The sequence below is a fragment of the Eschrichtius robustus genome, chromosome 1, assembly GCF_028021215.1.
Source record: "Eschrichtius robustus isolate mEscRob2 chromosome 1, mEscRob2.pri, whole genome shotgun sequence".
NCBI lineage: Eukaryota > Metazoa > Chordata > Mammalia > Artiodactyla > Eschrichtiidae > Eschrichtius > Eschrichtius robustus.
Genome location: NC_090824.1, coordinates 8,637,064 through 8,652,718, shown reverse-complemented (window position 1 = coordinate 8,652,718; position 15,655 = coordinate 8,637,064). Strand labels below are relative to the sequence as shown.

The window sequence follows — 15,655 nt, the reverse complement described above, 5'->3', positions numbered from 1 at the left end:
CACTGTCTTCAAAAAGCTATAAGACATCACGAAAAAAATCAATCTCTTTTCATAAATATTATAAAAACGGACATTCCATTCAAAATACACATAGGTGGATAGTTTTACATACACGTAATTAAACATCCCCTTCAGTCAACTTGCTTTCCCAATCTCTCCTTCCTTTAACTTTATCATTTGATGACGATAGAGATTCTTTAAGACATTCCTAGTTATCTGAACTAATGAATGTTTCTGAAAGTGGAGGAAAGTAAGCGTAGGAGACAGCTTCAAATCCTGAGCTGCACCAGATGGGCAGAAGGCCCGTCTTCACCCGAACTCTGTCACCTACAGACAGAAGCACCAGCTGAGAGTAAAAACGCTGACTCCAAGACCGTGGCCCCCTCGTCACAGGGTAATTTACAGCAACCAATCAGTGGGTCCCCGCATACAGTAAAGGATGCCTGTGGCTTTATTCTGTTTTTATCTACAGAAAATAAAACAAATACTTACCTTAGCTCCAGGAAGTACCTCATTCTGTTTCAATGTGAGACTCAACCCCAAGCTACCGACTAGCCCTCCAATCTGCACGGGGTCAGAGGGTGCTGCCTCTGGCAAACTCCTAGTTAGTTGTGGGTGTGGCTCATAAACAATTCTGGGACTCCAGCTAGGGGATAGCTTTGGCTCAGCTTCCTACAGTAAGGCAATAAGAAGAAAAGCAATTCTTTAAAATACCTTAATGTAAATAAATTGAAACGCAAAATACAATTGTCAGTTTAAGAAGAATGAAGTATTTGACATGAAAACTGTATGATGTGACAATGGATAAACCAGTATTGTAGAGCTACCATGAAACAGCACAGTACCTTAATAAAGGCAAATCATGGAAAAGGACTTTATGAATAAAGCACAGTCTCTGTTCAAGTTCCATAATAAGAAAATTTAATAGACATTCTATAATTAAGAAAATAAGATTTGTGAAATAAAGTAAAAGATAAATTGTGGAGTGATTAATTTATAAAAGGACTCTCCACTCTTAGAAGGGATTAACAAAGAGTTCCTTAATTATAAAACTTCTTTAAGATATGACTTGTAAGATACATCTTCAGCAATACATTCAGCATGTAAGGTAAATGTGAACATTACTTGATTTCCTGTTTTTACTGTAAAAAGGGTATTAGATGTTAATATATCATTTCCCTCTAAGACATAGAATCCAGTGTTTCTCTATCAAGTTAATACATAGCAAACTGGCAGAAATGGCATTAATTATAAATGTGAGTATTCTTAAATTTCCAAAATATATGCCCCATTACTGAATATTTGTGTTAACTCTCACATCAGATGGAAACCTATTAGTACATATTACATACCCTAGGAAATTTTAATAACTCTCATGTAAACCTTTCAAAAATCTATGATGTTGGTTTTTTGGGTTTTTGTTTTGTTTTCCTTACCGCTGGTGCAGTTGAACAAACTGGGGAAGATTTTGCTGATGCAGAAAACTCATCCCAGAAGAGAGACACTCCAGAGAGCTGAAGTAACTTGTGAGCAAAAGCTGTGGGCTGATGTACATTAATTCCTGAGGACTCGTCAGCAGTTTCATCACAGTACATGGTTCTGAAAGTTAAAAACAAAAAGAGCATTTGCATAAAACTCCTAGGAAAACCTACTTGCAATTATAAGAAATGCACATAGCTGTTGAAGTTAAAGGAATTTTTCAAGTGTTAGCTCTTCTTAGAATATACCTAAAAGGTGGGTCAGCATTACCATGCTTTACTACAGTAAGTATTTTCATGAAGAGACATTAAGTCCAAGAAGGTAACGTTTGAGGCTCCTAAATTTGGGGGAAAAAATTAATAACTTCCTAAAGTTAGTTTCAAGGAAAACAACTCCTGTGCTCCCTCACAAACATCTCTTGGTTAACAGTGAGACAGCATTTGGCTCCAAGTCACAAGTCTGACATGACATTTCTTGAATTCCTGTAACTATTCTATGAGTCCTTACGACTCATCTTCAGCTTAAATAAAATATTGTTGTGCTAAATGCATGAGACTTTAGAAACTTTTTAAATACACCATTTTAAGGTAATGCAACCTAATTTCAAAGATCTGTTAACAGTAACTGTTTCACTAATAGCTATGTTTTGTGAAAGACAGAAACCAGAGCTCAATAAAGGCCCCCAACAGATCCACATACAAAGTGTCTTTGGTGCTCGGTGTACATACTTCTTTCTGCTTATCTCTGCTGACAGCTCATGTGGCATTAAGACACAGGTGAAGAGTTACTACCTCAAAACAACACTCAGTAGTGGGTATGTAAATCAATCCCTGTTTTAGAGCTATTTATAGGCGCTCCAAGTGGGCAAACACAGAAAACGAAAAGTGATGTGTTTATATCTTTTTAAGTAAATCACTATTGTACATATTGACCTTAAAATACCCTCACAGAATCGTCAAAGAAAACAACAGTCTTAGCCTAAAGCAGCACATAGACCAAATAAAGCAAAGCAAAAAAGCTTATCACATTAATGAGACACATCTAAATAGTACATTGTTCATATGAAAAAACTGAAACTCTCCAACAGGAGTACCTTAAATTTAGTACCACTCAAATAGTCATTATTTTGATTTGATATTAACTAAAAGAGAATTACTTGCTTTGTGAAATCAAATATTCAGAGCATTATATTGTATATAATTATACCCCAACTGGTACTTTCAGTTTTCAATAATGGGATTAGAACATAACTTAGAGACAAGCACTTTACTCAGAAATAATGTAATATATTAACTTAATACAAGCACCTCTAAACTCCAAAAGCATCCTGAAATCTAATGAGAGTCAGATTTTATTATTTACAAAGGAAAGAACAGGGTAATTTGCTTTCAGATATAAGAAGTCTTACCTTTCTATTCGAATTTCAAGTGCAGTTCCAGTTTTGGAATTTTCTGGCACATGTTCAATTCTCAAGACAGTGTCTATAAAAGTGACTTTTACTCTTCTTAGTACTAGAGTAAACAGGTAACCGTCAACATGAGACCATGTGTATACTAAATAAAAACTTCTAATGAAAGGAATAAATACTAAATTAGTTTAATAAGAACTTACAAAATAAAAGTTGAATTTCTTTCCTTAAAAAAACCCCCAAATCTTGAGCTTTGTAATAAATATTTTGCCTTGCTGAGCACTTACCCATGTTACATCTCAACCTGGGGCAATGACTAACACTATCTGTTGAATTCTAATCCCTTCATTATGCAAGCATAATAAAATAAACAGGGGAGAAACTAGGGTAAAAAAGAACATGAAATTTAATTGAATACAGTAAGTCCCCTACATATGAACGAGTTCCGTTCCGAGAGCGAGTCCAATTTTTTCGTAAGTCCAACAAAGTTAGCCTAGGTACCCAACTAACACAATCGGCTATATAGTACTGTACTGTAATAGGTTTATAATACTTTTCACACAAATAATACATAAAAAAACAAACATAAAAAATAAAACATTTTTAATCTTACAGTACAGTACGTTGAAAAGTACAGTAGTACAGCACAACAGCTGGCATACAGGGGCTGGTAGTAGTACCAGCTACATCACTGCTGTTTTTATGCTTGCTTCCAGACATCCTGGGCTTGAAATAAAGATACTGTATTACTGTACTCTATATAGTACTGTGCAGTAAAGTACACAAAAGCACAACCACTTGAAGAGGATGCACACACGTGACAATGTACACCAGACATGTGAACTAACACGTGATTGGACATGTGAACGCACATTCACATCTTTGCAAGTTTGCAACTTGAAGGTTTGTATGTGGGGGATTTACTGTACAATTTTTAAAATAACCTCAGTTCTAAAGTTCTGAAGTAAGAATAACAATTCTTTTAAAATCACTCAAATGAGTTTTTCTTATACAAGGCTTACTACTAAGTAAAATCTAAAATTTTTGAAAATACTCAATAATGCCAAACCTGTTTCAATGGTTTCAGCAAACTTTTCAAGTCCTTCAAAAGGCTGGGATCCTTCTCCTTGTTCATCTGTTAGTTTCTGGCTAAGACATTCTTTTGCCAATTGCATACTGCTGGTCATGAAACTTGACCAATACATAGGCTCAGAACCAGTTGCTGCAGAAAATATAGATTAATCCTAAATAACTTCTCACAGTTACAACAAAGCCATTTCTTAAAATCACACATTTCAAACAGATAAATTCTTAATCCTCCAAGAGATATTCAGCATCATGGTGTCACCCAGGGATACAATAGTCTAGAAATTACTCCTTAGATTTAAACATCACCTTATAATAACTGAGAAGGAAAAAAAAAAAAATCACAGAAAAAAGTCCAGAGACACATGTTCTCATCACACATGATATATATCTGACAAGTATTAATTCACATATTCATTCAAGTATTTAATGGATATTTTATATGAGTGGTATTGTTCAAAATACTGTAGAGCAGGGGTCAACAAAATTCCTGCAAAGGATCAGACAGTAAATATTTTAGGCTTTGTGGGCCATATGGTCTCTATCACAACTACTCAACTCTCTCACTCTAGTACAAAAGCAGCCAGAGAGAATGAATGAATGAATGAATGAATATGTATATATGGTGATGTTCCAATAAAAATTTATTTACAAAAACAGATGACAGACCAGATTTGGTGTGCAGGCCATAGTTAGCTGACCCTTCTATAAAAGAAAGAAAAATAAAATAATTATTAATTCTGCCCTCAAAAAGACTACAAAATAGTAGAAGAAATGAGATAAAATTAAGAAGAATTAATAGCCAACTACTGAGTGTCAACAGAAAATATTATGATAGCTAAGAGAAGAGACTAAATCTTCTAGCTGAGGGAATTCACAGGAAAGTAGAGATAGCAGTTGACCTAGGCTTTAGAAGGTTACTATAAATGTAGATAAAACAGAAGAGCATCCTTGGAGAAGGAACACACGAACTGTGAGAAGTCCTTTCCAGATCCTCCCTTATGAGAGAATTCCACCACACTTCCTTATGTTATTCAAAACAAACTGACAGAGATGACTAGAACTATTGTCTTCTAAAATTAAAAGTCCTTTTAATGAAATATTTTTAAAATAAGGGTAAAATGTTTGACTTTCCTTAGTAAAGTATTACTACATCTACTCAGCTTGGTTAAAATATAAAATATTCTTGTTAATTAAATACCAGATTATTAAGAATTTCCATGCATAGATTACCAATTTTAAAAATACAAATACTAAATTTTACTAAGCATAACTTAAACGCTGGTGTTTCAGGCAGCACTTGGGATTATAATTCTTCAAATATATCTTTACAAACATCACTTGTCACTGAAAGAATTTAAGTTCATAATTTAAGATGATTCACCATCATGACTTTACTAGCTTATACATAAACACACACTCTCTGCAGTAGACAATCCAAGACACAACATAGCACAGTGGTTAAGAATAGGGGCTCCAGAACTAGACTGCCTAGGTCCAGATTCCATCTTTTCCATTTAATTAGCTATAACCTTGGACAGGTTATTAAACCTAGTATTTACGCTTCAATTTCCTATTCAGCAAAATGGAGATAATTAAAAGTATCTATGTCAAAGAGCTACTGTAAGGATAGTACTTGTAAACCACCCAGAACAGTATCTGGCATGCAAGAAGCACAGTATACATGTTTGATAAATCAGAAAACATCATATGTGTAATTAAAACTACCACACGCATATACTTGTAAACAATGACTTGCTACTACTTTAAATCTTTTCCTTCCCAAAGTTTTCTTCTGAAAATTTTCAATCCTAAGAAAGAGGTGTACAATGAACATCTGCATACCCTACACCTAGATTCATCAAGATTACACACACACTGAGACTTCCCTGGTGGTCCAGTGGTTAAGAATCCGCCTTCCAATGCAGGGGACGTGGGCTCAATCCCTGGTCGGGGAACTAAGATCCCATATGCTGCGGGGCAACTAAGCCCACGTGCCACACCTAGAGAGTCCGTACGCCGCAACTACTGAGCCCGCGTGCTCTGGAGCCCGCAGGCCACACCTAGAGAAGTCCGCGCGCCGCAACGAAGAGCCCACACACCGCAACAAAGACCCAGTGCAGCCAGGAAAAAAAAAAAAAAAGATTACATACACACTCTCAAACTTCCACTGAACTATTTGAAGGTAAACTGCAGACATCATAACACTCACTCCTAATGACTTCAGCATGTAACTCCTAAGAACAGGACCAGTCTCCTGCAAAAGCTCAATACCATTAACACACCCAAGCAACGTAACACTGATACAATATCTTACATACATTCAATACCCAAATTTCCCCAGCTGCCTCAGTAACACTCTTCATAGGAAAGAAAGAAAGAGAAAGAGAATTATGTAGTGCAATTAGTTATTCGTGTCTTTAGTCTCCTTTGATCTGAACAGTTCCTCTACCTTCATTGTCTTTCATGACACCGACATTTTTTTAACAGTACCAACCAGTTAGTTTATAGAATTTCCCTTATTTTGCATTTGCCTGACTGCTTCCTCGTGATTTGATTCAGATTAAACACTTTTAGCAGGAATAATACATAAGTGATCACGTCTTTCTCAGTCCCTCAGTCAGGACACACATGATGTCAGTTTAACCCATTATTGATGAGGTTAAGCTTGATCACTCAGTTACAGTGGTGACTGTCAATTTTCTGCACTGTAAAAGAAACTTTTTCCCTCTGCAAATAATATGTAAACAGTGGGAGATATTCTGATACTGTCTAAATACCCAGTTTTTCAACAACCCTTCACCGAATGGTATCAGCGTTCATTGATGATCTTGATACCATTAATTTTTACTATGGTGGCTGAAAACATGGGGATATTCTATCATTTTTTTTTTAAATTTATTTATTATTTATTTATTATTTATCTTTGGCTGTGTTGGGTCTTCGTTTCTGTGCGAGGGCTTTCTCTAGTTGCGGCAAGCGGGGGCCACTCTTCATCGCGGTGCACGGGCCTCTCACTATCGCGGCCTCTCTTGTTGCGGAGCACAGGCTCCAGACGCGCAGGCTCAGTAGTTGTGGCTCACGGGCTCTAGAGCACAGGCTCAGTAGTTGTGGCTCACAGGTCTAGTTGCTCCGTGGCATGTGGGATCTTCCCAGACCAGGGCTCGAACCCGTGTCCCCTGCATTGGCAGGCGGATTCTCAACCACTGCGCCACCGGGGAAGCCCTATCATTTTTTTATGTTTATAAGTAGTAGCAATGAAGAGCTTTCCCTTCTCCTTGCCCCCCTTACATACTTATTTACTTATTTGTATTGACATGGACTTAGGGTTTTTTTTAATTTAGTGTGTTATAATCCATTATTGTCATTATCCTTTTTGATGCCCAAGTTTTCCAGATTTGGCCAACGGGAGCCCCTTCAAGCCCAATCCTGTGTCCTTTTAACATTTCTCCATCAATCTTTGAGCACTTCCTTGCTTTCCGGCACAGTACTTTGAATCTTTAAAACATAAGTCACTTTTTATTCAGTATTGTGTAATAATTGATAATGGAAAATAATTTGAACCATAATATATATACATATAAACATATAAATATGTATAACAATCACTTTGCTGTACACCTGAAGCATTGTAAATCAACTATACTTCAAGTAAAAAAAAAAAAAGCATAAGTCACTTTAGAAAATTGGTAACAATTAAACCAATCATCTATATGCTAAAGTTCCTGTAGGTAAATAGAGTCAGAAATAACTCTGAAGATACAATCACACGCCCCCCACATGGACCACGCCCTAATATTTTATCTACTGAAAATCTCAAATACAATGCAAAATTAATACTGAATTTAACGCAATTAGGTTACTTTCCCAATCTCTGAAAATTAAAAATAGAAACAAACAGAAACACATAATATACACCTACCTAGGCGAGGTCTAGGTCGGAAGACCAGTTCTAACCCTTTCATTTCCAGTGCACAATTATCCTGCAGCAAGGAGCCCCAGGGAACAGACAGAGAAATTGACTGTATGAATCCCTCAGTGACTTCTAAAGGCGCATCTGCTGACTCCAGGATCTCATTGAGACACTAAAGAGAAAAAAAAAAGTGCATTTTGAAATCACAAGAACAAGAACTTAAAATTGTTAACTTATTCAGAGATGCTAAATAAGTTCATACATGTGTCAGGCACTAAGGATAAAGAAAGCAGAGACCAAGATAAGGATGATTCCTGGTCCTCACTAAGCTGACAAAACAGCTTACCACAAAAGACACATTTAACTAAAGTGTGATAAGTTGCATGACAGAGGAAATACACTGTACTATTTGAACGTGTAAAAGAACCTAAGCTAGAGATACAAGGCAGGCCACGTGAGGAAGTGCTATTTAAAGCTGAGACCAGAAGGCTGAGGAGTTAATCGGACACAGTGGTCCAGACAGAGACAATAGCATGTAGGATTCAAAGAAGGCAGAGGTCAGAGTGTACAAGCACACACATTTGAGATACAAGAGTTTTGGGCGGGGTGGGGGGCAGGTGTGGAAAAAGCTGCTTTAGGCTTTCGTGTAGCATGCCAGGGTGATGACTAGTGATAAGGTTACATAGATAAGGGTGAATGGGATCCAAAAAGCCTTGTAATTAATGTTAAAGAGTCTGAAATTTATCTCAAGGGCAATGTGAAGCCAGTGAAAGACTTTAAGCAAGGGCGCCATGATGAGGAAAGAACTTTTAGTGAGCCACTCCTGCTGTCACGTACAGCATGTATTGGAGGAAAGTGAAACTCAAGCAGAAAGGACGTTATAAGTAAGAGAAACTAAAGTTTGGTTTGGCAAGGATAGTGACAATGAGGAAAGTTAGAGGAAGATGGATTTTTGAAATATATTAGGAAGTAGAATTAACTGGCATCATGAAGGGTAAAGACAAGAAGGAATGAAGAATGACTCACAGGTTGCTGGCCTGGGCAACGGCTTAGATAGGGGTGCCATCTACTGAGACAGGGGAAGGGGAAGATGAAGAATTCAGTTCCAAAGAGTATATCTGAGCAGACATCAAGGTGGAGATGGCTAGGAGGTCTAGAGCTCAGGAGAGCCATCCGGGCTTATAATACAGAAGGGCTTTATAAACACAGAGGGTAAATGAAGCCACAGGGGTGAGGAGAGACAGCAGTTGGGAACTAATGTAGAGTAAAAAGACAAGAGGCCTAGGACAGAATCCTGATAAACACCAACATTTAAGAAACAAGTTAAGAAAGAGGAACCTGCAAAGTAAACTGTAAAAAAAAAAAAAAAAAAGCAAACAGAGAAGTAGAAAGAAAATCAAGAGAGCCTCTTGTCCCAGAAAATTGTGGAAAGACAACATAAAGAGTGGTCCAGTGCAACAAGAACTAACAAGAAGTCAAAGATTTTTAAATGTCCACTGAATTTAGTGACATTTAGGGTATAGGTGATCCCATTGACAGCAATTTCAGTGAAGTTTTAACTACAACAAAAGGAAGACGGATGTAAATACAGTTAGTAGAATAATTAAATGGGTTTTTTTGACAGACAATATACTTTTTAAATTAAAATAACAAAAATTTATTAAATGCCAGCCTACACGTAATGTGCTTCCTGTATGCTATGTTGCATAAGGGTAGTGTTGTAATTCTTTGTCTACAAACCTAACGCTGAACATTGAGATCTAGACTGGCTCACGTTCTACCACTGGAGGTTACTACTTTGATTTTTTTTTTTTTTTGGCTGCACCACAGCATGCAGGATCTTAGTTCCCCGACCAGGGACCCGTGCCCCCTGCAGTGGAAGCGCAGAGTCTTAACCGCTGGACCACCAAGGAAGTCACTGGAAGTTACTATTTTAATAGGCTTTCTTCACAATGGTGTTTGTGTGATCCTACAGACTTCCTAAAGAGTATGGGCATGGATGGTTTTAAGGTATAAAATTCCAGATCCCCAATCTCCAAATATATTCTTTCCTAAAATGGACCTTCCTGAGAAGGGTACTTAAAGCACTGGCATTATGTTGGGTCTCTTTTCCCATATTCCCTTGTACAGTCTCCCTTCTCCCACTCAGCCAAAAAAGGCATATCTTTTTCCCTTCCTGAACCCTCCCTTATGCACTGCCTAGGATATAAAAATCTTCAGGCAGGACCAGCAGTAAGTTTTCTGGTCTTTCCCCACCTTATACATATTTTTGGCATTGCCATTCAAAGAAATTCAAAGAACTAAGTGATACTGCTACTACAAAATCCCTATAATTCTCATCTACTTATTTAGGACATCAGTGTTTCTCAAGCTTATAACTATTTTAAAAATTTAGAGTGAAATTTATGCTGAACCCTATCAAATTCTAGTTGTAAGTATATTCATCTATGGATACATGAACAAATCAGGGAAGAGGGGGAAACACACCCATAACATCAAAAAATATATTTCCAATAAGTTTTTATGTTTAGTTATTCAAATGTATAATATATTTATATTGTTTTGATCAACTGCCCTTTAAATTGTAATAACAAAACAATCCAGGGGAAAAATTCACTTAAAACCCAATGATTATGTGAAGGAGACACTGATGAGATCAATATGGTAAGCCCGAGAGCAACCACTAAAAAACTCAAAAAAAAGAATAAATAGTGAAGAAATCATTATGGAAATTAAAATGTTACACTAGAAAATATTCACTTAATGCAAAAGAAAGTTGAATTGTGACAAAAAATTTTAGTATGATCGATTTCAATTTAGTTACATGTTTTTATTATAGAGAAATGACAGCATGATCAATAAAAGATGTAAGCATAAAATATACAAATTACAATAAAATTTTGCAGAGGAAGTTGGATGGACATATGAGTTCAATGGGAAAACATACAACGTTAAATTTCCAACTATTAATGGTGACCTTGTTCAAGCATGTTTAAATATATAATGGCAGGTATTTAGATCTTACTGGGTAAAAAAACTATATTTTTATTATATCAGTATTTACATTATCGTTACAACTATTTAAACTTATAATGAAAAAATTTTAAAGTCAATTTTAAAATGTACAAGGAATATGTCAGTGTTTCAAAAATTTTTTAAAGAAAACTGGGCAAACATGTTTGAAGAATAGTCTTCTAAAACATAGTCCTTTAAAACACAGTAGCTCGGTCACTTACTAGCTGGGTGGCTTTGGACAAGTTTTTAACTTGAGTCACAATTTCCTCATCCATAAAATAGCGATACTACCAGTTTAAGGTTATTGTGAGTGTAAACGAAATAACATGTAAAGCTACCAACATGGTTCCTGGTACCAAGGAAACACTCTATAAATGCTGATTATTGTTCTTTGTCTTCCACAGTGCCTACCTAGTACAATGATGAGCGCTACTAGGAATTCAAGGTGTGCTTGGCAGGATGAAGAAAAGCAAACATTAAGTTATACGCTTTCTTTTTGATACCGTAAGACTAACTAGGAAAAGAATACATCCTTATTAGTTTAAGCCCAGGCATAAGAATTCAAATAAAGATAAAACAGATTTAAAAGTTGTACTATACTTAATGTACAAATGGGCATTGGCACTCTCGCTCAGGCCATACATCAGACTGGAACAAAGAGAAGACTAGCAGTTCCACAGTGGGAAGGGTGAAGAGTGGTACCTTTGGTTGGATGTTCCATTTCAGTGCACTGACACTTGAGCATACAGTCTACATAAGAAAAACAGACTTTTAAACAGTAGAATCTTTGTGAGAGACAGAAAGTGACAGTAACTTTCTGATTTCCTGGGTTTTCTTATGACCAAACATTTAGGAGTTGAATTTAAAGATAATAAGCAATTTTCTTCTTCACAAAGATTAGAATTTTAAATATGCCTACCTTTTATGTGATGACAAATGGCTATCAGTAGTACATTCTACCCAGCAGGTATACTCCAAAACACAAAACACACTTAATCTGTCTTTTCAAAGTAAAGATACCACTTTATTAATGAGTGAGAAAAGTAGCTGCTTTTCAAAGGATTTTTGTACTATGGAGATGACATTTTGAAAAATTATATTTGGAAATGTTACATGATTTTGTTGCTGAAAAAGTGTCTATTAAAAACACTATTTTTTTTAAGTCGTTATCTACACAGGTTACAAAGGTTTGAAAACATGAAAAATTATCTCAGTAAATTTAGTCTTCTTAAAAAAGTTTTTAAAAAGGAGTTTTAAAGTTAATTATATATATATATATATATATATATATATATATAAATGCAACATCTCCCAATTAATTAGCAAGAATAACTGACTGAGATCAAGGAAGAAGGGAATCTCACAGGCGATTTCAACACAATCCTGTGCATAATTGATGACTGAGAATTGAAACATTAGGAATGTTGTCAATAATAGGATTCTCCCATTTGGATCTATGAATCTTTGCGAGGTATCTTTTTTTCTGTCATGAAAGTCCTTCAAATCAAATGTCAAAAGTAACTGAATTTTTTTGTTGTGGTCATCCATGTACAATGCTTGGTGTCAGTCTATTTATAAAAAAAAAAAAAAAAAAGTAACTGAATTTGCAATCGGAAGTTTAAATAGTTGTATCTAAACGTCACACCAAGAGTTATCTTAGTCATAAACACAGCACACTATAATGAAATAAAGAAACCAGCAACAGACAATGTTTACTGGATACTTTATTTGACATTATCATTTTGGCTGGGCATATCCCTCACCTTCAAGAAGCAGAACAAAACATAACCTTCAGATTAAGTCCAACCATAAGTTACTTTTCCAGTGATCCTGAAGTCAAACTGTAAAATTCAAATATTACCACCTCTGATTTCCCATGAAGTTTAAATAAAACCTCGTAAATGACAGTGCCTAGTACAGTGCCTGAAATAAACAAATGCTCAGTTACATTAACTGCTCTTTCCTTGGCTTGAAGCCATGTGATTAATAAAGAAATAACAGGCTTAGGAGTTAGACTTGAATCCTCACTATACCACTTGCTAGCTGTGTGACTTGAGGCAAATTATTTAACTCCATCTGTAAAATAGAAATAATAATACCCACCTTATAGGGTTAATGTGAAAAGTCATTAAAGAATAATGCAGGGGCTTCCCTGGTGGCACAGTGGTTAAGAATCCGCCTGCCAATGCAGGAGACACGGGTTCGAGCCCTGGTCCGGGAAGATCCCACATGCCGCGAAGCAACTAAGCCCGTGCGCCACAACTACTGAGCCTGCGCTCTAGAGCCGGCGAGCCACAACTACTGAGCCCGCGTGCCCATGCTCTGCAACAAGAGAAGCCACCGCAATGAAAAGCTCACGCACCACAACAAAGAGTAGCCCCCGCTCGCCACAACTAGAGAAAGCCCGCGCTCAGCAACAAAGACCCAACGCAGCCAAAAATAAATAAATAAATTAAAAAAAAAAAAGAATAATGCATACGCACAACATTGTAAATCAACTGCACTTCAATAAATAAATAATAATTAAAAAAGAATAATGCAGCCAAGTCATTCAACCCAAAAAAGACTGTTAATAAATATCCAACCCTCCTCCTTCGAGACAGTCTATTCATTAACTGTACCAAAAGGATAGACTTATGGGTCAATGAATTTTAAAACACCCATCAGAATCCTTATCTTTTGGTAAGAATTACAGCAATGCAGTACCCTGACACAGTGCCTGGCATGGAGTGGATACTCCATTAATGTTTACTGAACTCGGGTGAATTACTATGTCCAATGTCACTTGGCTAACTGTGGCAGCATGGGCTAGCCTGGGTTGGGACTAGGTCCTTCTGCTACTCAAGCCAAGGCTTTTCCCACTATCCTGTGTACTCTCCCTAGTTTAGGTCATCCACTTGCTGATAAAATTACATGTTTATTTATACCAGTACAAATTAATTTAATGATCATAGTAAGGTGTCACCATAATTTGAGTTTTTCAGGTTTCTACGGCTAAAGAAGTCACTACTCTGTTAAAATACTTTTACATAAAAAAAAAAACACAAGCTTTTTACACAGCTTAAATCAAGAAAAAAATATGTTTCCTTTTGTTTTGCCCAGCTACCACAGGAAAGTTACCTATATTGATGATTTCCTAAATGTAAACCGTGTTGGAATGCTTTCAGAATATTAATACTTTAGAATGGTACAACCAACACAAACTGTAAGCCGCAAACTCTAGTGGAACAAATAAAGAGTTGGGGGAAGTGGGAGAGCCACTCCATTCTTGCCAAACTCGAGGCTGAATACACATGAAGTAAAACACTATGCACTATGCACTGAAAACATACAGATGCAGGTTCAACTACATGAAGCACCTGTTAAGACGAGTGAACTCACAACCTCTGGATGACAAGCGGAAAACAAGTTTTTAAATGTCTGAACACTGCAGCTTCAGCGCTTTTGCAACACCCGCTGTTACGATCTGTCACGTGAAGCAAACAGGCACAACCAAGCAGCACTATTAGAGCCACACCACCATTCACCGACTGGCCTTCTACACACCGTATCAAGCAAAAGCAGGCAAACCGGCAGAGGAGGCCTTCACCTAACTTTCTTCCAGATGTCAAACGCTGTACGGAGGCCGCGGTGTGCAAGTAACCAACCCCAAGTAAATAAATGAATACCTAGGCATTCTGACATCCCCAAAGGTCCTCCTCATCCTTAATCTTTCCGGAGTGTCATCCCATGAAATACGACTTGTTTGCGCAGAACCCCGCGACCCCTCCTTCCCCAAAGGGGCAGCACTGATCACCTCCTTCCATGGACCCCTTTCAGCCAGATTCACAGACAACCCCTCCCCCAAACCAGTGACTCCGCTGATTCCCACAGGGTAGACTCCATTACCTCTGTTAAGTTTCTGGAACACGTGATTTGGGAGCGCAAACTTGCTAGAAACAGATTACAAGACACTTGAACACATTTCTCGGAGTCCTGCCCCACCTGGAGCCAAACAATCCCCAGGGAGGGACTGAAAGTCACCAATCTTGGATGACACTCGTTCGAATCGCGCTAAAGAGAAGACTGAGTCCCGCCCGGCAGGCCGCCGGCAGCTCTTACCCATTTGTCCAAGGGAACTTGGGCGAGGGAGCCGGTGCCCTGGTACAGGTCCAGACTGAGCTGCTCCAGGCTCAGCTTCTCCTGCAGAAAGTGGCCCAGGTACCTCTGCAGGAGATACCGACAGGCCCTCTTCTTGATGGACTCCGAAAACGGCCAAGGCATGACGAGGGCTGGCAGCTGGGCCGGCGGGGGCTGCGGACGGCTCCGGCCTGGGGGCCCAGGCTCCGGCTCCAGGCCGCAGCTGTGGCTGCGGCGGCGTCTCAGGTCCCGGCCGGCGAGCCCAGGCCGCGGCGAAGCCTAAGCCCGGGGAGGCCCCTCCATGCCCGCTCGGCGCCGGGAATCCCTCAGGGAGACCCCATCACCTGTGCCGCGCCGCTCGCGCTAGGCCTGGCGGGGACAAGGCGCGGAGGAGTCCCTGTCACCCCAAGCCCGGGGGCTTCCGAGGGGGTCCTAGTCGGCCCAGAGAGAGGATGCAAGAGATCACGCGGGGAGACGGCAGGGCCTGAGGGCGGGGCTGAGGCGGACACCTCCACCGCCGCTGCGCGACGAATTTGTTGTCATCCACGGGGCGCGCTCCCGATTGCGGGACGCTACCGGCGCGTCCGCGAGACCCGGACTCCAGCGCGCAGCCGGGCAAGGCGGAAGTGACGCCA

The 15,655-nt window shown here is 38.5% G+C and overlaps 1 protein-coding gene across 2 annotated transcripts in view; it reads right to left on the bottom strand.

The window, feature by feature from the left end:
* ATG2B (autophagy related 2B) overlaps positions 1-15,613 on the bottom strand; it is a 71,790-nt gene extending 56,177 nt beyond the window's left edge. For both annotated transcript variants that reach the window (XM_068540932.1, XM_068540941.1), the window contains exons 1-6: positions 15,003-15,613; positions 7,896-8,058; positions 3,957-4,109; positions 2,888-2,990; positions 1,437-1,599; positions 493-672 (exon numbers count right to left, since the gene is read on the bottom strand). In XM_068540932.1, coding sequence (XP_068397033.1) covers positions 493-672; positions 1,437-1,599; positions 2,888-2,990; positions 3,957-4,109; positions 7,896-8,058; positions 15,003-15,164 — 924 coding nt within the window. In that variant the 5' untranslated portion in view covers positions 15,165-15,613. The remainder of the gene's footprint in view (positions 1-492; positions 673-1,436; positions 1,600-2,887; positions 2,991-3,956; positions 4,110-7,895; positions 8,059-15,002) is intronic.
* Positions 15,614-15,655: the final 42 nt, after the last annotated feature.